This window comes from Liolophura sinensis, chromosome 3 (genome assembly GCF_032854445.1).
Source record: "Liolophura sinensis isolate JHLJ2023 chromosome 3, CUHK_Ljap_v2, whole genome shotgun sequence".
In the NCBI taxonomy this organism is placed as follows: Eukaryota; Metazoa; Mollusca; class Polyplacophora; order Chitonida; family Chitonidae; genus Liolophura; species Liolophura sinensis.
In genome coordinates, this window is record NC_088297.1 from 3,901,294 (window position 1) to 3,925,306 (window position 24,013).

Below are 24,013 nucleotides of genomic sequence, written 5' to 3' on the forward strand. Positions count from 1 at the left end.
TGTATACATATTTGTTAAGCTTTCCTAATGTGTGCTTTTATTCCATTATTAACTTGTCATGACTAAGGTATACATGTATTTATGCCTTTGTATATGTCATTTTTTTTGCTGTAATGACATGAATATTGTTATTTACAACTTCTGATATTATTGATTGTTATAGATTTTCTCAAATATATTTATGTAAAACATTTTTCTCTTGTTATAGGCTTTTTTAGCACAGAGTAAAGGTTTGTGGAAATATGTGAATGCAAAGTTTTAATGGTGAATGTACAGGTATATTTATATGCATGTGTTACATGGTACCAGTACTTACAGTAATTCTTCCACCTTTTTTCATGTTTGTAAGATGTTTATTCAAGCATATTCTGAAGGCAATTTTTCTGTGTTGACTGCTAAAATTATACTTTTTGTGCAGCCCTGAAATTGACCAATCCAATGTATTGTCTCCAATATTGTATTAAAGATTGCATAAATTGCACTGAAATTAGCTCTTTCACATGCGAAATGGTTGAGGAATTAGGGTAACAATTTATCAGTCATATGACAAAGAGTCATTAGGTGTGTGCAGATATACAATGTCTTCTAGTCACAGGGCGATTCCGTGCTGCCAAAGTGTTGTCGCCACTGAAGTATCATGTGGAAGACAACCAGACATGACACCTCACCCAGTCCACATTTTACTGACAACCAGTCCTGTTTCCTTGCTCTAACCTCTCAGTGCTGAGTGCAAAACAAGGCAGCAACAAGTCTTTGGAATGACCTGACCAAGATTTGATCCCGGTCTCCTGACTCCTGGTGGACATTCAAACCATTAAAGCCACCAAAGCAATCTTTCCAGTGTTTAATATCTATCTTAAATTTGCTTCCTGGTATGTGCATTGGTTACTCCATTCTGCTTCAGCCACATGTAACACGTGATATTGCTTGAAGATTATAAATTTGGGATGCTAACTGAAAAATTTTCTGGGTCCAGTTCAAAAGTGTATTAGCACTTAATCCTGATATTAAATGTAGTCTGGACTTACATGACATCAAATTTATATAGCACCAAGACTGGTATTAAGATTTAAGTCTGGCTTAATTTTTAATACACTTTAGAACAACAGGACTATGAACTTCCTTTACTATAAAGGGGAGTTAAATTGAGTTGACTGATAGGTTGATATGACAAACCACGAGCATATATGCCTGGTTAAGGGACTGATTAAAATTCTCCCCCACAAAATTTTACTGTTTTTACTTACTTGATACTGTTTAATTTATTTTTTTATTTGATTGGTCTTTTACGCCGTACTCAAGAATATTTCACTTTTATGATGGCGGCCAGCATTATGGTGGGAGGAACCCACAACCATCCGCAGGTTGCTGGCAGGCCTTCCCACATACGGCCGGAGAGGAAATCAGCATAAACTGGACTTGAGCTCACAGCGACCGCATTGGTGCGAGACTCCTGGGTCATTACGCTGCGCTAGCGCGCTAACCAAGTGAGCCACGGAGGCCCCAATAATGTTTAAACGCTGCACTGAAGTGTTTTTCGCTGTTTATGATGAAGGTCAGGAAACTGGGTGGATATAGTGGAATTCAGCGCCCAGGGCAACGTATATAGTGTTAAGTGGCAACGTATATTCCATGGCAACAAGTAGTCTGTAGGTATTACGTTGCCATGGAAATTACGTGTGGATGAAACAACAGCTGCACAAGCGTCACCCACCGACTGTCCCCCACGCATGCTGCCAAGGCCTCACATGTAGGAACAAATTTCATAACGCATGGCTCAATCACGCAAATCCGTGCATCACAATTAAGACACAGGAATGTGCAAAAATATTTCATTTCTGTGAATTGGCTTTTTAAAGATCAACCACATAAACATCAGCCAGCTATTCATCAGTAAGCTGCGGTGAACCGGGCATTTAGAAGTGCAACCACAAAAACCAGCTATCACCACGTTAACAATGAACCTTGGTGGAATAGGGGTTTTAGAAGTACAACCACAAAAACCAGCTATCACCACGTTAACAATGAACCTTGGTGAATAGGGGTTTTAGACGTACAACCACAAAAACCAGCTATCACCACGTTAACAATGAACCTTGGTGAATAGGGGTTTTAGAAGTGCAACCACAAAAACCAGCTATCACCACGTTAACAATGGACCTTGGTGAATAGGGGTTTTAGACGTACAACCACAAAAACCAGCTATCACCACGTTAACAATGAACCTTGGTGAATAGGGTTTTAGAAGTGCAACCACAAAAACCAGCTATCACCACGTTAACAATGAATCTTGGTGAATAGGGGTTTTAGAAGTGCAACCACAAAAACCAGCTATCACCACGTTAACAATGAATCTTGGTGAATAGGGGTTTTAGAAGTGCAACCACAAAAACCAGCTATCACCACGTTAACAATGAATCTTGGTGAATAGGGGTTTTAGAAGTGCAACCACAAAAACCAGCTATCACCATGTTAACAATGACCTTGGTGAATAGGGGTTTTAGAAGTGCAACCACAAAAACCAGCTATCACCACGTTAACAATGAACCTTGGTGAATAGGGGTTTTAGAAGTGCAACCACAAAAAACCAGCTATCACCACGTTAACAATGAACCTTGGTGAATAGGGGTTTTAGAAGTGCAACCACAAAAACCAGCTATCACCACGTTAACAATGAACCTTGGTGAATAGGGGTTTTAGACGTACAACCACAAAAACCAGCTATCACCACGTTAACAATGAACCTCGGTGAATAGGGGTTTTTAGAAGTGCAACCACAAAAACCAGCTATCACACGTTAACAATGAATCTCGGTGAATAGGGGTTTTAGAAGTGCAACCACAAAAACCAGCTATCACCACGTTAACAATGAATCTTGGTGAATAGGGGTTTTAGAAGTGCAACCACAAAAACCAGCTATCACCACGTTAACAATGAATCTTGGTGAATAGGGGTTTTAGACGTACAACCACAAAAACCAGCTATCACCACGTTAACAATGAACCTTGGTGAATAGGGGTTTTAGACGTACAACCACAAAAACCAGCTATCACCACGTTAACAATGAACCTTGGTGAATAGGGGTTTTAGACGTACAACCACAAAAACCAGCTATCACCACGTTTAACAATGAACCTTGGTGAATAGGGGTTTTTAGACGTACAACCACAAAAACCAGCTATCACCACGTTAACAATGAACCTTGGTGAATAGGGGTTTTAGACGTACAACCACAAAAACCAGCTATCACCACGTTAACAATGAACCTTGGTGAATAGGGGTTTTAGACGTACAACCACAAAACCAGCTATCACCACGTTAACAATGAACCTTGGTGAATAGGGGTTTTAGACGTACAACCACAAAAACCAGCTATCACCACGTTAACAATGAACCTTGGTGAATAGGGGTTTTAGAAGTGCAACCACAAAAACCAGCTATAAGCCAAATAGACCTACATACATTCGGTAATAGCTAGGTCAGCATCAGGATCCATATATTCAAAAAGAGCCGTGACATCCACCAAAAAGTCCATGCGTGTCGTCTTGCACTAAAGGCCCCTCGATAAGTTCATTTATTTATTTGTTTGTTGTTTTACGCCATACTCGCGAATATTTCAGACACATCTGCCAGCAATATGCTGGGAGGAAACCTAAGGCCAATTTAACAACGCTATTTCTGACTCAAGTCAGAAACGTGATCTTAAAGCTTATTTTTTCGGCCGTAGAAATTAAAAATTTTATCCACTTCACCCATGTTATATTAACAAAAATGTGTCCAAATTTCAACTTCGTGTACTAAAAACTAAGCTTTGTGAAGGAGTTTTAAATTTTGATTTAAGTCTGTCCCTCGATAAGTGCCCTTGCTAAAAGACACAACGGAAAGAATTTGCCTGAAGAAATAGAGTAACTGACCAATCAAATATGTGACGGACAGACGGAACATACAGACAGACAGACAGACAGATGGAATAGACAGACAGACATGGAATAGACAGACAGACAGACAGATAGACGGAACAGACTTTATACAGACCTGCTTGTTGCATCTTACACGTTTAACAATGACAAAACACACATCTTAAGAGTGAATCTAAAATTTTATTCATATCTGCGTCCCATTATACATACATGCATCTGTACCTTTGGACTTCCCTAATTCCTCAACCTTTTCACATCTGAAAGAACAACTTTCAGCGCAATTTATGCACATTTTGAAAGTTGACTGTGGAGAGAAAACTACGTTGGTTGGATTGGCCAATTTCAGGGCTTCACAAAAAGTGTAACTTTATCAGATCAATGCTTTCAGACTATGCTAAAATGAACACCTTGGAAACACGCAAAAAGGCTGAAGAATCAAAATAGTCACCATGGCAACCCATGTCACCAAACAATAAAAACAATTTTGTTCCATCACTCAAATATTCTTCGACCTTTCATTTTAGTGTGTTTTACTTTTTATATTATCTTTTTTTTTTTTAAATAACTTTTCTTTCGGTTTCTTTTAAACATTTATTTTTTTTTTCAATTTTTACTATTATTTTTTTTTTTCAGTTTTTTTATTAATGTCTGTGTACATTTTTTTTCTTTCGTAGTTTGATTGACATTAGTAATGAGGAGAAATACCTGTGAGTAAAACAAGGTAAGAAGAAAAAACAAACTGAATTTCATCATATTGTGCTATTTAATATAACAATAATTAAACCTGTGACAGACGGACAGACAAACAGACTGAAACTAATTCATAATATGTACAATTGAATGTATATGCTGTGTAATAAATATATGTGTACAAAAGTTATTGTAAATTCTGCATGAAGTATCAAAACTGTAGTTGAACACTGCGCTTGTATAATGCAAACACGAAGACAAATTGCACTATTACAACATATCTAAACTGTGTTCTTTTTTTTTTTTTAACACATAATTTGAAATCTATTTTAGTCTTTATTTTACTATCTCTATTCTCTGTCTACGGAAAACAAGTGCATTCTCACTTGCACAATTCCTGATTGATATTTCACGCATATTAAAAGACATGTGCGTAAAAAAGTGTAATCTGGCACAAATATGTGAAAATGATTCAAGACGGTGCTATAAAAAAACTTAAGGAAAACAGTAAGATCTGTATATAAACAGTAAAAAATTGTATTAAAGCTTAAACAGATGCATCTGCGGCATTAAAGCTGCACCAACTCAATATACAAATACTGGGATTATGTATCCAGTACCAGACACACATCATGTGAAGTACCAGGACCCCATACCACAAAGTGATTCATTATTTTTTGCTTCAGTCAAAACTCAAAACCTTAATATAACAAATAATACCAAATTTATGGTCTCAGGGTATCAAATTTTGGTACCTTTGTCTTCATACCATCAAGTGTCCTGAATCTCAACTTACATGGTCTAAAAGATAAATCTGTATATAACATGTTAAATCCCAGACTGAAGTCAAACTCGGTTTGGGGAATTCCACCCCCCACCCCCCAACCCTCCCACTACCCCTTGTCATTGTACATGTCTATATCAACTACTAGTGACTAATTAATGCACACCTGGCTTTCTGTGTGTCACTAAAAACTTTCTATGGTATTTTTTTTCAAGAATACTTTGTTTCCATCTACAGATACAGTATAACAGTGTAGTTTACAATACATTTGAAACTACGAAGATTTTTCAAAAAAAAAAAAAATTGAAATAATTATTAATTACGTTACACCTGTTTTTGGCTAAGATATGGGCTAATTATAATTTGACTTCATGGAATATCAATTGGAATTCTGGGAAGACTTAACTTGCCACCTTATATTTTACATGCACACCTAATAATCTTCTACAACACTGCTATGATTAACCCACAATTTTGTAAGGAGATGCTAAATAGATACATCAAGGAATTTACCTATTTACCTATCTTGTATACAAATGTACATCATACAATTCACTTTCCACCAATGAAAACATTACAAATATCTCCACAACTGAGAACATCACAAATGTCTGCACTCATGAGAGCATAACTACTGTCTCCACCAATGAGAACTCCACAACTGTATTCACCAATGAAAACATCACGAATGTCTCCACCAATGAGAACATCATAAATGTCTCCACAACTGAGAACTTCAAATGTCTCCACAACTGAGAACTTCAAAGGTCTCCACCACTGAGAACTTCAAAGGTCTCCACCACTGAGAAAATCACAAATCTCTCCACCACTGAGAAAATCACAAATCTCTCCACCACTGAGAAAATCACAAATCTCTCCACCACTGACAGCATAACAGTTGCCTCCACCAATAAGAACTTCACAAATGTCTCCATCCACATCAGTTAAAAAGTCACAAATGTCTGCACCAATAAGAACAGTACAAATATCTTCACCAATAAGAATATCACAAATATTTTCGCCACATTTTGATCCGTGTCAAACTGGCAAAGACTCACAGGTATTTATTGTTTGTTAAACTATTATTAAAATGTCACCAAAAATTGATGATATTATCAAAAAGATGAATTTCCAAATTCTTTATCTGAAGATTTTACAAACCAAATATGATTATTTCGTGAAATAAATTCCAAATTAATTATCCTACAAATAATGTTATCTTAGAGCTGATGAGCTTTTTTAAAAAGCAAATTTATACACGCACGTATTAAATTAGGTCATTTAAACCGTACAGCTGCAGCATGCCAGTTCTATAATATCCTATAATCAGGCAGACAACAGAGTTGAGAAGCCGATTTCAAGGGGATTGCATCAGATGATTTGTGCTATCGGTGGAAAGCATTTAGACGACAGATTGGCTATCGATGGTGTTTTCAGCCAATCACAGGCTTTAATTCCAAAGTACTTAATGATGAAGAAAACATCTTCATATGAAGACAGTAAGTCATGAATTACGGAGCCAGAGAAACCCTGCGTCGAGTGACCAGACCTTGATTGACAGGTCACCGAACAAGTGACATAACAATGGCTGTTGGGTTGACACACTGACAGACCAGTGACAGGAAAAGAGGGCGTGGCTTTGCATGAAATAGCCAATCAGTCGTCTAAAACGGATAGAGGTCATAATGAAAAGTCTTCATGATTATGACGGGGGCGGAGCGAATTATATCTATCCTATACGAGGCAATATGATTGGCCAAAAATAAGATGTCAACTGAGAGAATGGAGGTAGCCTTTTATGGTTGTCTTACACATGTTAACTTAATATTTCAAAAACTCCTTTTGCCTATATTACGAAAAAACAATTTTCGACAAGAAACAAATAATAAGTCATTTTCAATAATGCAAAGACACAAACTTACACTTATGTTTTCCTTTAACCAACTCCTACGCCATACTTAAGCCCTATCCATACGCACTCTAAATTTTGCAACTGAAACTAATTTATAATAGGTACAATTGAATGTATATGCTGTGTAATAAATATATGTGTACAAAAGTTATTGTAAATTCTGCATTAAGTATCAAAACTGTAGTTGAACACTGTGCTTGTATAATGTGAAAATTTGTAATCAGAACAAATGAAGACAAATTGCACTATTAAAACATATCTAAACTGTGTTCTTTTTTTTTTTAACACATAATTTGAAATCTATTTTAGTCTTTATTTTACTATCTCTATTCTCTGTCTACGGAAAACAAGTAAGTACATTCTCAGTTGCACAATTCCTGATGTGCATAAAAAAGTGTAATCTGGTACAAATATGTCAAAATGATTCAAGACTGTGCTATGAAAAAACTTAAGAAAAACAGAAAATATTGTTAATTCATGACAGTGTATGCCTCTGACTAGATGAGAAACCTTAGGGTTTGAACCGTGACAAAAAAGTGCTTTTGACAGCTTCTCTTCTTGCAGACTAGAGACAAAGGAAAATCTAAACCACAAAAATATCAATCAAAACTGAAGTCCTCAGGTTCATATATATCTATGGTGTTGGAAAATGTATTTCACTGTTAAAAATTATCACTTCATTTTAAATTCTAATTCATAATTAGGTATGAATATTATTTTTCCATATAAATTATTTATGATATTGTATATCTTGTTACGGTTAAAAAAAAGAGTTCAAAATACTCACGTTTATACGTGTACTTGTAAAACCACCGTGTTTAATCTGTAGAGCTACATGTATTTATACAACATGTTAAAGTTCAAAAATACAAAAAAAAAACAACATATAAATCACATTTGTGCCACCACAAAAAACAATTGTATCACCACTACTTTAAATATTGAAAATTGCTGTACTATACTAATATAACAGAAATGTGCTTGATACTGAATATATTTAATTTTCAACATATATATCTTTTATAACTCATATAACATATATTTGCTCTTTTCATTAATGCTATGATGACTGCAGTTCCTGTCCGTTTTCAAAAATCGCCCTTGAGAATTGACGGAACATCTTATCCAGGAAGGTGGGATTTGTAAAGGGATTCAACCCTTCCAGGAATCCAATATGGCCGCCGTGGGACGTGACAATAATGGCAACATTGTGACTGTCGTCTGCGTCTTTCAGAGGTATGGCTGCAGGAGAGAGAAAGTAGCGTTGTCACGGTAACATGGAATGTTACTGAAAGCAAAAGCTTGTCCCAGAAACAAGGCTATCTCCACTTAATCCCCATTGATCTATAGATTCACAGAGTGTTCTCCTGCTTCCGTGTGAACATCAGTGAAATCACACTATTTCCTTCACTGATAAACATATTTTCACTAGCTACATATCACTTTTGTTATTACATTTTGCTATTACACTGATGGAGACCTTGACCTTCGTGGACCGCATCACAAGGCCGTGCACTTCTGCACAATATATAGTTCACCAAAAAAGTGGTAGAAATTCTTCATGTGCTTAATTTACATAAATACCTACATTGCATTAGCATTAAGCACCTTTGTAGAATGTATAATTAATTACAGATAACATTTAAAAGTGTAAAAAGATTTTGTGAGCGCGGACGTGAACGAAACTGCAGCCCGTATGAATAGAATCAGAAATACGACGAAGATGGCACATTGCTTATTTTTTTCACGGATGCAACAGATAAACTGATACGCGTCTATGTACATGTAGAGAAAATGTCAGGATATAAATAATAAACAGAATATTGCACAGTGAAGGTTGAATGCCATAAATATGGTTCTCATGAAAGGTAGAAATGATAACCCATTCAATGCTTTGCGTCTCATGAGCTATTATTTCCACCTTTCACTCGAACAATATTTATGGTATTTAACTTTCACTGTGTCATATCCTCTATTTATCTTATTTACCAGCTTTATTTCTAATACTATAATGAATCATCAATCACTGAAAACATTCCACAAAAGCAAAACTAAAAAAAAAAAAAACACAAAAAAACCCATAATAACAAGAACTGGATTTGAACCAGCAACCTGAATGGTAATGAAACTAAGACACATACTGTGGTATGGAGAGAAGGCATCATCTGCAGCATTGATGCAGATGAGAGGAACCTCAATGTGGTGTATCTTGTAATGCAGGTTAGATTCCTTGTAATAGTCGTCACAGGTCTGGTATCCAAACATCTTGGTGGTGAACCGTTCATCAAACTCCCTTATGGTAGCGCTCTGTAGAAAGAATCAAAACTTCACATCAAACTCGCTGTCGTAGCGCTCTGCACAAACAATGAAAACCCTCAAAACTTCACATAATCATTACATAGTTTTGACAACTTTGTCTCGATGATTTTCGTAAAATTAATATACTACGGCAAGGCACTGACAACAATTTAAGTTTCAGCGACGAAATCCTTTATACTACTGAATGTATTGTTTAAATACAAAGGTTCATTCGTACATCGTAAGTGTCTTTTCTTTCATCATTTAAACTATCAGTTTGAGAATTTACCTGGTTTCATGTATTAAATTGTTAATCTCTTTGTTAATTTACCAGATATCCTACTTTTCATGTCAATTATCTTTTTATGAATTTACCAGAAATTATGTTTCTGATTGAAAGACTATCCCTTCATCTATTTATTAGGTTTACCCACTACTCAATTTATTAATTTATTTGACTGGTGTTCTATGCTGTACTCAAGAATATTTCACTCGTACAACGGCGGCCAGCATTACAGTGGGAGCAAACCGGGCAGGGGCGCAGTGGAAACCATCCGCAGGTTGCTGGCAGACCTTCCCAAGTATCACCCTACTCAAGATCACTGCTATAAGAATATGTTTTGCAAGCAAAACAGATAATAAATTTTTCCATTTAACTCCTTATCTCTTGTAAGGAAAAAAAAATGCAGGCATATGCAAACTAAGAACATGATACAGTTGTCTCCCTTGGATTATTAATGTAAACTCACCTGCAATACATGGTCCATATCAAAATGCTGTTCAAACAGCTCAATATTCCTGAAGAAAAAATCAGAGAAAACTTTAATAAATTAATGATTGATGAAACACATGGGTATTTCTACTGACTACACATGCATATCTGAAAGGACATGAAAATTGCGCTGATATTTTTACATGCCACCCACACACTAAGACTTCCAGCTGTCCACTGACCAGTATCTAGGCCCTCTTGTTTAAAAGTGTATTATAGTCAGTGAGTGAGTGCTTGGGGTTTAACGTCGTACTTAACAATTTTTCTGTCATATGACGACGAAGGAATCCTTAGAGTGCATGTGATGTGCTTCCTTGTTACAGAAGGGATTTCCACCACTCTTTTATCTAGTGCTAATTCACCGAGACGCCTTACCAAAAGCAAGTAAGTCGCCCTGCCCTAGCCATTATACTGATACAGGTCAACCAGTCATTCCACTATCCCCTTCATGCTGAATACCAAGCGAGGAATTTACAACTTCCTCTTTTAAAGTGTTAGGTGTGACTCAACACAGGATTGACCCTGGATCTACAGCTCCTGAAGCAGACGCTCTACCAACTGTGCTATCAGGGCCGGTAAAATAAGTGTAATAGAATCACGCCTTACATTAATTTTAGTCCAGACTAGAGTGTCATTAGTTTTGTATCTGACCAGGACTGGTATTGAGATTTAAGCCTGGTTTGATGCACTTTTGAACAACCAGCCCCTGACCTTGGGTGGAAAATAAAACTTCTAGATCTTGGGATTATGAAACGATTATAGACAAGTCAAATTTTCAGTCATTAAACTTCGTATGTTCCTTTCTGTTATTTTAACTGAAATCACCCAGGCCATGTGATCACACAGTAATCTCAGACTTAAGTCTAAATTTAGACAGTCAAAATATTGCTTGACAACATAAATCAAAATATCAGGAAAGAACATACCAAGTTAAATGACTGAAATTTTGACTTAAGTCTATGATCGCTTAGTGACCCTAGTTTTAGGCGGAGTTTCCCTTCGTTCTGTTCACGCACTCAACTCACAAGGACTATAGGCGTCGTAAGCATCGTGACTTATTTATTTACTTCAATGGCGTTTTACGTCGTACTCAAGTATATTTCACTTATATAACAGCAGCCAGTATTATAGTGGGAGGAAACCCACGACCATCTGCAGGTTGGTGACAGACCCTTCCAAGTACAGCCGGAGAGGAAGCCAGCATGAGCTAGACTTGAACTCACAGCGACCGCATTGGTGGGCATTTTGTGAAATGGACCCTGTACACATGTAGGCCATACATAGATGTATTTGCACACTTTTGGATACTTTTGAGTATTTTAAACCAAAATTTCATCCATGGCAGATTCTGGGAGTTCTTGTCAGGACTTATATTTTCCAAGATTAATTTCTTAGCCCCTACAAAGGTCTTTCTTTTTTTCTCACATGAAACAAATTTGGTCAAATACAGTAAATGTCACACACCCACCTTCTGACTGCCGCACACAGGTTTCGTGCTAAGGGCTGGTTGTACAGAAACCTGTTGATTGGCTGCTCTAAAACTTTGGAGGACTCGAACACATCCCATGGCACAGATGCCACCATTCCTCCCAGAATACCGCATTCTTTGCCTGTTTTGGCCAGGTAGTTGAACAAGATCATCCTACAACATGAACACCATCTAGTCAATAAAACACTTCAAGCTTCTTGTTTTGTAGCTCAACAGTTCACGATGTCAACGCAAACTTTCGTTACCTAAGACAGAATCAGCTCCTGGCCCCCCGATCAAAAAGAGATCTTAGACTTCAGTCAAAATTTCAAATCACTTTAAAATTGTTATTTGTTATGTAACAAGGCCAAAATATTGCTTGATGATGTAAATTCTGGGTAAGTTATTCGAAAAACAAATTTCAGCTAAAATGACGGAAAGGAACCCACTATTACAATTCTATGATTGATATTTTGACTCAATTCTAAGATGGCTTCATGATCGGGGGACCTGAAATGCTATATCCACCAGTTTGTATCAGAGTTTTCCTGGCGTACGTCATATACAGTGTATATTTCTGATAAGCTAACACCTTCATACGTTTCATATTAAAGTAGTACGTATTTGTTAAAAACTGGAGAATCAAAGAGACAGTTTTTGTCAAGATTATCAATTTTTAAAAAAAAGTATAAAAAAGGTTGTTAAAAAGTATATCAAAAGTCAAGCAGGGGCCTCCATCACTCATTTGGTTGGTGCGCTAGCGCAGCATAATGACCCAGGGGCCTTCCACCAATGCGGTGGATGTGTGGTTCAAGTCCAGCTCATGCTGGCTTCCTCTCCGGCCGTAGGTAAGAAGGTTTGCCAGCAACCTGTGGATGGTCGTGGGTTTCCCCTGGGCTCTGCCAGGTTTCCTCCCACCATAATGCTGGCCGCCGTCCTATAAGTATATTACTGAGTAACACATAACAAATAAGTAATATTCCTGACTATGGCGTAAAACACCAATGAAGTAAACAAATAAAAGTCAAGCCAGGCTTAAATCTTAATAAGTCTTTCCCTACTATAAAACAACTGGACTTTAGTCCAAAGTTGATACTGGGCTTAACTGCTAAGACCCTTTTGAACACCTGTTCTATGTTGACCTTAGAGATGTGTTTTAAGGCTGGTTTGGAAGGTAGGATAATTTTAGAAAAAGTTTCAGCATCAAAAGTAAAATTTTTTGACTTTTATTTGCCTCTGAAGATGCAATTTTTTTGGGGGGGGGAGGGGGAGGGGGAGGGGGAGGGGGGCGTGAAATGTTTGGTCATTAAGTGTATCCAAAAATATGATATTCAGTTTAATGAATGAATGAATGAATGATTGAATGAATGATTGAGGTTTAAAGACGCTACAATGGAGATTTTTCCCAAAAAAGTGATTTTCGATATTCCATTCAAATCTTCTGTATTTACTAAGAACAGATAATTTTTTTTCTTTCGTAAAGCCGATATTTACCTGGGCATTTCTAAAATAATAGTTAAAAATTGATTGCATTAAAGCTGATGGATTTTTCGTCAAAAATCTCTGGTATTGCCTCTTAAATGCCATCGTGTCAAAACCATGAAGCCATTCTAATCCCATGATGTTGTTTAAGTATACCTACCCGCCCAGTGAGAATCCGGCAGCAAACAGAGGGGCTTCTGGGAACTGACCCTTGATCCGTTGTACAACCAAAGACATGTCTTCTGTATTAGAAGCACAGTACGTTCTTGGTGTCTGCAAAGATACAGATTTGGGTAATGGCTATGTCACACAAGTATTCATGACTAACGAAGACAGTGTGTGAGCCAAAGATCACGGGTAATCCTCGTTAATGTTGGAATGATTGTATGATCAGCTGTTGGGCATATTGATGAATCTGACGATACTGATTGGCTGACAAAATGATTGACATGACTGACCTTAAGTGTAGCTCCTCCCATACCTCTGTTGTTGAAAACAACCGTTCTAAAAGCAGAAAAATAAACAGTATTTAGTGGTTTACTTGTAACAAAGCATGATAGTGCTTCTGCAATTTGTATGAAATACTACAGCTTAAAGCCACTGTAGTATCTATGCCTCGGATTACAGTGCTACTTCAGTCCTTAGTCAAAATGGGTTAAAATAGTGAAATGATACAAAAAATACCCCAGAGGACATAGCTAGCACCATGGTTCAAAAAACTGTGATTAGTTCCACTATTTGACATCAATAAGTAGTCCCTGAAAACAAAGTCTTCTGCAGTTTCCGTAAAATTTCCCCTTGTGTGACGTGATGATATTCCTTATGTGACGATGAGTCAAGTAGATGTGACGATGGGTAAGGCAGACGTGATGATGGGTAAGGCAGATGTGACGATGGGTAAGGCAGTTATGCTGGAATGACGTCACGATGCCAAGTGTTCTTGCATGATGTCACACCAGGCAAAATTGCAAACGACAGAAAAACTTTTATTTCCATGTCATCCACCAAAACTAGCAACAGCGGCTTTAAAACATTGCAATTTTCGTACAATTTACGAAAGCAATTCAGACTATCTCGATCCTGATCATTTAACCTTGCTTTTAACGCATATAGGTCTTCACACTCTAGTAGCTCTTTAAGACCAGGGGCCAGTTTCATGAAGCATACTTAGTGTTAAGTATTCCTTAGCTATGTGCACTTTTTATCTCTACAACATGCGTTGCCATGGTATTTAAAGTCTTACTTAACTAAGGGCGCTTCATATCTCTACAACATGCGTTGCCATGGTATTTAAAGTCTTACTTAACTAAGGGCGCTTCATATCTCTACAACATGCGTTGCCATGGTATTTAAAGTCTTACTTAACTAAGGGCGATTCATATCTCTACAACATGCGTTGCCATGGTAATTAAAGGCTTACTTAACTAAGTGCACATCATATCTCTACAACATGCATTGCCATGGTAATTAAAGGCTTACTTAACTAAGTGCACTTCATATCTCTACAGCATGCGTTGCCATGGTAATTAAAGGCTTACTTAACTAAGTACACTTCATATCTCTACAACATGGGTTGTCATGGTAATTAAAGGCTTACTTAACTAAGGACGTTCATAACACTGGCCCCGTTTGTATTATAATACAACCACGAACACCCCAGCAATTTAAATATTTATTTATTCATTTGATTGGTGTTTTATGCCGTACTCAAGAATATTTCACTTATACGACAGCAGACAGCATTATGGTGGGAGGAAACCGGGCAGAGCCTGGGGGGAAACCCACGACCATCCGCAGGTTGCTGCCAGACCTTCCCACTTACGGCTGGAGAGGAAGCCAGCATGAGCAGCAATTTAAAAAAAACTCATCAATGATTCTCAAGCTTTATAGCAAACATCAACAAGATTTCACAGCGTGTTGAGACACAAAAGAAGGTCATTTTCTGTCTGCTAACAAAAACCTTGCAGAGTAAAGAGTGATTCTTGGACTCTCCATGTAACAAAACACCAAGCCTTGCTCTAAACAACAATAAATCAGAGGGTTACAGGTCTATGTTATCACATACAAGTTGCAATAAGAGATTATATACTACTGTAATTCTCCAACCTTTTCCCATGCTTGCAACGTGTTTATTTAAGCACATTCTAAAAGCATTATTCCGTGTTGACATATAAAATTATACTTTTTCTAAAGCCCTGACGCTAGGCAATCCAACCAACGTAATTTTGTCTCAATGTTCATAAACTGCCCTGAAAGAGGCTCTTTCACATACGAAAAGGTTGAGGCATTAGGGTATTAAAAGCGTGCGATATTCTGTGTAAAATAAGCCGCAGCTATTGATATTCAATATTGATATCTTTAATTATATAAACTGTTTATTAATACAACGGACACACCTGATGAATTTTAGTCTGGCAAACTTATGGAAACTGACTATAATTATAAGTTTGAACTGAAATTTTCAATGCACCCTAACCATGTGCATGACATGCTCGTTATGAGCATAGAGTTTCATGAGTATTTTGAGTTGTCATGAGCAGATTTCCTATTTCATTCACATTTACATGTACACAAACGTACACATATTTCATTCACAAGTACACAAACATATACATATTCACATTTACATGTACACAAATGTACGCATATTTCATTCACAAGTACACAAACATATACATATTCACATTTACACAAATGTACACATATTTCATTCACATTCACATGTGCACAAATGTACACATATTTCATTGACAAGTACACAAACATATACGTATTCACATTTACATGTACACACACGTACACATACTTCATTCACAAGTACACAAACATATACACATTCACATTTACATGTACACAAATGTACACATATTTCATTCACATTCACATGTGCACAAATGTACACATATTTCATTGACAAGTACACAAACATATATGTATTCACATTTACATGTACACACACGTACACATATTTCATTCACATGTACACATATTTCATTCACATGTACACAAATTTCATTCACATGTACACAAATTTCATTAACATTTACACAAATGCACACATATTTCATTAACATTTACATGTACACAACTGTACACATATTTAATTCACATTTACACAAACGTACATGTTTCATTCACATTTACATGTACACAAACGTACACATATTTTCAAGATATATCAACAAGGACTAGATATCTTGTATATTTTTTGAATAGTACAAATAACGTCTGGCAGCTTACCTGTAACCCGCAGTGGTGGCCTCATGGACAGCGCTAAGGATGTAACTCTCTCCACTGGAACCTAAAACACAGGCAAGGTACGGGTCATGAGCTTTACACAAGGTTCATGCAGTATCATGATACTTGATCACTTTTGCAGATAAAAAACGATATGTCAACGATGTTTATGGTTTATCCTATTTTTACAAAAAAGATGTTTTCGGATCGGTAACAATGTTCCTCTTTAACCACTCCGCCACAACCCCGCTTCCCTTTGTGGTTATAGAGGCAGAGAATCTAACTTTGTGAACCAAATCAAATTTTCCGTATTTACTGAGAAGAGATCAAATTACTGAATATCTGTAAATATCAGACTTGTAAAACAGTACAATTTATAGTGTTAAAATAATCCTAAAGTTTGAACAAATTATAATACTTCATAGATGTTAGGAACTTTATTACTGATTTTACACAGTAACTCTTTAACAGGCGAGGGCTGGTATTTTGGGAAAGTTATTTTGGGCTGTTCTAAAACAATAGCCAAAATTCAACTGGTTTTGTGATATCCATTTTTTGCCAAAAATCTCTGGTTTCTTTAACCTTTCCTGTAGCATTTCACACTGTTGTTTACCTGTCAGACCTGGCAGCAGAAGAACAGTGGGGCGGACATTGGCTTCCCACCGAGAATTCTCCTCATTGTGAAACCAGTCCAGTTTGATCTCACCGCCATCTGGTGTCGTCAGCATCTCACTGCAAACACAAACAAGGGAGACAACTCTTCAGCTAAATCTAAATATTTCCACACATTTTATTTATCACATTAATTTCTTCATTTGACTGGTGTTGTAAGCCAAACTTAAGATTATTTCGCTTAAATGACAGCGACCAGCATTATGGTGGAAGGAAACCAGAGCAGAGCTTAGTTCCTTCATGTTCATGGCAGGAGCAGGTAAATTTCACTTATTTACTATATCTGACATACACATCCTGTCTGTATACACTGTGTAAGAATGGGACACAATAACCCCAACCCTCATCCCCCACTCATGGGGTTCCTGCTTTCATCAATGCTGAAGTCACTATTGCTAAGGTGAACTGAATACGGAAGTTGACCTTGAAACAGCTACCTGTATGGTGAGTACATGTGCACTAAATGACACTCAGTGTGAAGAGCACCATACAATATCTGTGACAGTGACACAGTTTTGTAGAACCTAGTCACCCAGAGCACTGGCCAGAAAAGTGACAAAACCAGGTGAACAGTACACAGTTTTTTCTACAATTTCTTTAACCTGGTAAAATGCATTTGAATATTTTATTCTATGGTTGCCTTTTCTGACCACAATGGAACCAATGCAGTGACGTCACATAAGGTTTTTGCTATTTAACACACATAAGACTGCTACATTTATGTCTTTCACCTGATAAAGACTTTATTTTAGAGTGGTCTTTGCCTTTAAGTCTTTCACCTGATATATACTTCATTCTAGTGGTCTTTGCCTTAAAGTCTAAGATTGCTTTGAGATCCCGCTGCCTGTTGAAATACATGAACAGTATGTAAGGGTTCTTTGACCCAGGGTCTTTCCTTGACCCAGGGTCAATCATAAACAAATCCCACAACCCCCAGGGGCAACTACGAGAAGCTACTGGCCCTGTCGAAATGTACCATGCTTGGAGCATGTGGACATAGATGCTGCTCTCCACCCATGCTGGTACATGCAGGTAAAAATTGTTAGATTGTTTGATTAGACTGCTGACATGTTGACAGACCGAGGTTCATGTTTACACTGAACATGTGTCTAGTAAAGCATACATTAACAGTGTGTGTGCAGTAAAATGCTGTTTACATAACATCTTGTACTATTATACCTACTGTATATCATCTATTATACACACCACAGTGATTCGGTGAAAAAACTTAAACCTTGTTAGGCAACAGCGAACACCAATTCTATTTTGTGTCTTACATGCGAGCTGACCCTAAAAAATCCAAAAATGGAACAAACTAGAATCCGGATGTCCAAAATACCCCCCACCCCCACCACTACACACACACCCTTTCCATTCCCCCAACATTTCCAAAAATAAAACAAAGAAATCTAAGAATTGCTACGAATCTAGATTGTTTCATGGGTCTTTCACGGTGTATGCTGATTGCACTACTGGTACATCCCGGCTGTATAGAGAAATGTAAATAGACTTAAGTGCAAGTGCATGTACAAGTTTGGATTATTGGGAAGTTGTATCCTATATGTAAGTTTTCATGGAAATAGGTTCAGTACTTTAGGAAGAGTTGCAAGGACAAAATCTATGGAAAAGCACTGTTACGCAGTCCTAAATGGGGGGGTACAAATTATGAAAATAACAGACAGACAGACGGACGGACAGACAGACAGGATGATTCCAGTATATGCACCACCCTCCCCCCCTCGCCCACCCCAGCTGAAACTCCACAATTTTATTTTCTCCAATCTTGAAGTTTATATACCTAATATCATATATACATGTATAATAATATAATATTTTATATATAACAGGTTATAGCCTCTCTTTTATTTGTCAGGGCTTTCTGATCATGTGAACAAGTTTTCAACAGGAAAAATTGCCAAAATAGTCATTTCCATAAATCTGATGATTTTCACGTTTTATTTTTACACCCTCCACGGACACTGAAGAAACATTTATTCTGCACAAAGAAGAACAATTACATGTAAATCTGACGGGGCCTAATTTTCTATTAATAATTTGGATATATCTAATATCCCAAGACACATGAGGCTTATAAATAGGCTGGAAGTCCAGCTCCTGCTGGCTTCCTCTCTGGCCGTATGTTGGAAGGTCTGGCAGCAACCTGCAGATGGTCATGGGTTTCTCCCAGGCCCCGCCCGGGTTTCTACCCACCCTATTGCTTGCCGCCGTCATTGAAGTGAAATATTCTTGCAAACGGCGTAAAACACCAATCAAAAGATAGGCCGAGGGCACACTCATAGCATGTTACTTGTACATATACACAACATAGATTTTATGTCATACAATAAGCATATACATGTACGTACAAGCATATATATACAATAATTTTAACTAATTTGCATAGCAGAAACTTCGTATGTTATATAGTTGTAAATCATTGCTGTTGTAAAAGACACCATTTTGGGTAGTGGTCTTTGCATGCAAATCGTACACCACATTTGGCAATCCATGTTCTGTGGGCAGCATTTGCAACCCTGTGAACAACTGAGCAAATTTTGAGCTATGGTTTTAAAAAAACAGTGAATACATTGTCAGTTTGTAGATTCTTTTCAGTCGATACCGCATTAGAAATGTAAAGATTTACTTATTTGATTGGTGTTTTACGCCATAATCAAGAATATTTCACTTATACAACGGCGGACAGTATTATGGTGGGTGGAAACCCATGACCATCTGCAGGCTGCTGGCAGACCTTGGAGGAAGCCAGCATGAGCTGGACTCACAGCGACCGCATTGGTGAGAGACTCCTGGGTCATTAGACTGCGCTAGTGCGCTAACCAACCGAGCCATGGAGGCCACTAGAAATGTAAAGAAGCAGAATACTAAAGAATATTATAAAACATTATAGAATATTAAAGAATATTATAGAATATTCAGAGGTTATTTCTAAGTTCATAGTACACATTGTGGGATTTATGTTGAGTATATTTTTACAGCCTATGCTGGACAATACTAAATCTCAACTCACTGTTGATAGGTAAATTTGGGGCGTTTCTTCCACAAGGCTCTTAGCACTGTCTGAGCCCTAGATTCAAAACACCAGAATGTTGGCCAGAATTTGGAGTTGACAGCTGGGCAGTAGCGCTGCAGGAACTTTCGCAGTCTGTCATCTCGGCACGCTATGAATGGTTTCTGAAAATGCAAGTAAACACAGATTTATTCCTTCATTATGACGACAGTGTACATCCAAGGGTAAACCGCTGACCTATCATGGCAAGTTACTGGTCAACTGTTTATTATTACCAAAACCCGATGAACATGAAAAGAAGAAAAATCTGTGTAATCTTCCTGCCCAGAGCTGGGATTGAACCCACACATCTGAAGCCAGTCCAGCTATCACTTGACTTGGGGTTAAACACTGTACTCAAGAATTTCTCATGCTCAAGACGACAATGGTCATATTCACAGAGATGAGGTGGACTACTCGGATAAAACCACCAAACTTAGGCAAGTTACTGAAAAGCTTTATTTATTTCTCTGACTGGTGTTTTACGTCGTACTCATGAATATTTCAGTTATGCGACGTTGGGCACATTATGGTTGGAGGAAACTGCGCAGAGCCTGGGTGAAACCCATGGCCATTTGCAGGTTGGTGGCAGACCTTCACATGTACAGGAGAACTTCGTCTTCAGTTCATTTTTAAACTACACATTTCCTATGGCCCTAGTGATCAAGCCACAAATTAAGTAGCCTGCTGTGGTGATAACTGTCTAAACGATTTTGTTGGGGGGTGGGGGGGGGGGGGTTGTGGTGGTGGAAGAGAGTCCGAATTGGGGGTGCTAGGCTCGTTTCTCCGTTCCCGGTATGCTCATTGATGATGTAATTTTTGAATATTTCTGACAACTGATGGAAAATATGCATAAAATAAAGAAATATAAAATATACCTCAAAAGTGAAAATGTTTTCCTCATTTTTTTGACATACCCTTCTTAATGTTGCTTAAACCCATACTTTTACAGTACCCTTTCATGTATCCTGTCACAAACTACCTCCCCTTTTCCCTTCATTTGATTAGTTTGACACCGAACATGTGTATTATCACATTACATATACATGTATAAATAGTTAGCTTACACTGTACAAGTACATGTGTACTTATAAATGCATTCTGGTGGGCCTAAAGGCAGAAGGCTTATTTATTTGATTGGTGTGTTACGCCATACTCAAGGATATCTCACTTATGCCACGGTGGCCAGCACTATGGTTGCTGGCAAACCTTCCCATATACGATCAGAGAGGAAGCCAGCATGAGCTGAGGTAGAATGCTTAAATGTGTATTCTCTGCCCGTTTTGTGCAGTATACCAGTGGTTAGTTCATCTGAGAATGAGTAGACACTAATTGTGAGTACATTCTTTCCCACAACTTAATGGAGTTTCAATGCATACATGTATGTACAGTCCATTAGTAAGGAGTCAGTGTCTGATCAGTCCAACACGGCTCAGCTGGCTGGGTCAGGGTGACCTGGAAGGGTTTCCATAAAGCTGTACCTTTGGCTAATTCTACGAGTCCTGTTGATTTTTGAAAGATTTTTTTTTTTCCCCTTTATTAGGAAGACAGGATGACATCCTACGGGAAAAATACAAGTTTCACTTCCAAAATTAATATTTTATTACATTTATTTGCATTTATTAGGTCATTTACGCTATTTACCTGCCATGACAATGGTCACGCATGAGTACACACTGGTGTGACCAGCTAATCACTGCATGGTGCTCAGAAACAGGACACGCCCATATAATGCATTTGCCCAGCAGATATCAACTATTACACTTCAGATAGCCTCAATAAACAATTCTGTAAAACAGCTTGGAAGTTGGAGGTCACGTGACCAACCTTTCGTGTTGAAAAAAACTGGCCACCCAATGTTAAAGCATTGGGGTAAAGGTCACTATTTGCCACTTCACCAGCCACGAGTAAGGTCTGGTTGTACAAAATAGCATCACAAAAGCTCTGCAGAAATACTCAAACTATCAGCAAAGCTGAAAATTATACAAATCCAACAGACACAAGATCGCTAACAGCGATTCCAAAAAATGGGTATTTTCCCATGCAATAACATTGGGAGGACCACTTTCTTCATCCACGCCGTTTGTTACTGAAGAGATTACGTGGACTCCGATAGAATACTTTCTCTAAAAGTTGCAGATTAAGGTTTCTAGATTAATGTGAATCACCATCTTCTTGTTTCACAATTACCATCTTCTTGTTTCACAATTACCATCTTCTTGTTTCACAATTACCATCTGCTTGTTTCACAATTACCATCTTCTTGTTTCACAATTACCATCTTCTTGTTTTAAAATCATTACTAACACAATTTATTTCTTCCTTCTGTCCATTACTAAAATGAAATGTAAAATTAAAATTAAAACTCCCAAACAAGTTGAGAATCGCCCTGTTCATTGCTGTAAGCTCTAAAGTGTCTCCTGTAGAATAACTATATGTACAAGTAGATACATGTATCTTAATTTACTGGAGAATTTGTAAAACTCCTTTCCATCTGTATCAAGACAATCCAGAGCTGTGAACTCATTTTTTCTTTCCTTAATTACATCACAATTATTAGCGTATTATGTGTGCTCATAAAACATATATGAAGTACAAACGAATTCCAACGTCACAGAAGAAAACGATGGCTTCTACTGTCATTGGGATCTTCTGTGTAGCTCATCCTTGACTCTCATTTACAGCACCATGCAATAACGCTGCAGGCCTTGTGAGAATGTTTGTCTTGGTACCTGCGTTGCCAAACTCGCATACAAGTATCATACCAAAATACTGGTAGCATACTGGTAGTTTTCCTGAAGGCTTAAATTATACTTCAATAATACCTTACTTAACTGAACATCCCAGCCTTCGTGGTGAGTTTTAAACTACTGATACCATAGTGACAGGGTTTAGCCAGCAAAGTGAAAAACAGTGTCTTAAAACATCCCTTTTTGAGTCCATTTTTGCCACAGCAGGGTGTCAAGATTTCATTTTCTCCTATCTCTCCCATGTTAAAAATGCTGAAAACAGGGTGTCCAAATAGCACCAGTTTTCTATTTCACCCGTCCACATGGACGGGCACCTGGTTAACAATTACACCACTCCTCAACTAACAAATGGCAACGTCATTTCCTTAAGCTTTTGAGTAGGTGATGTATGTTTGGGTGTGGTTAGCATCAGTCGAAAAGGCCAAATCCAGGACAGAAAATGCCAACGCTGTTCTACACGATTATCTCTTTAATTCGGGTTTTAAATATTAATATGAGGTGAATATATAAATCTATGAAAAAAACCCTCAACGCATGATTAAGTTGCCGGCCAGTAGGGCAATTCAATTTAGTCGTGAGAACGGACAGTGAGTCAGTACCGGTAACTGGTGCGGCAGAGGTGGTGTCATTTACAATGCTAAAAAGCGATCAAGAAATCCTTTTACTTACTCTGACAACATAGAGAATGTAATATGCGGCGTAAGTTGCTCCAAATCCGACAAGTATCGACACAGACGGAGACCTTTTGCAATATTCTACGGCTTCACAGAATACTGTCATTTTCTTCCTTCTCTTCGAAAAATAACACCAACACTGACGATAACGGTTTCACTTTTGACCCCAGACACCGGACTTAACCATTTTGCCACAAGGGAAGTCAGTACTGAGTCCAGTGTAAAACATTAACCCCTCTGAAATGTGATAAACGGACTTCTGAACCAATTCTGCAGACTTCATTTCT

At 37.7% G+C, this 24,013-nt stretch overlaps 1 protein-coding gene across 1 annotated transcript; it reads right to left on the reverse strand.

Annotated features, from left to right (window-relative positions):
* Positions 1-6,914: 6,914 nt before the first annotated feature.
* On the reverse strand, positions 6,915-23,865 carry LOC135463758 (phospholipase ABHD3-like). The gene is made up of 10 exons (XM_064741184.1): positions 23,722-23,865; positions 20,264-20,427; positions 17,177-17,295; positions 16,567-16,627; positions 13,785-13,830; positions 13,487-13,599; positions 11,845-12,018; positions 10,354-10,402; positions 9,448-9,613; positions 6,915-8,548 (listed from the first exon to the last, which is right to left on the reverse strand). Exons 1-10 carry the CDS (start codon positions 23,830-23,832, stop codon positions 8,367-8,369), a joined length of 1,185 nt encoding a protein of 394 aa, XP_064597254.1. The 5' UTR covers positions 23,833-23,865; the 3' UTR covers positions 6,915-8,366.
* Positions 23,866-24,013: the final 148 nt, after the last annotated feature.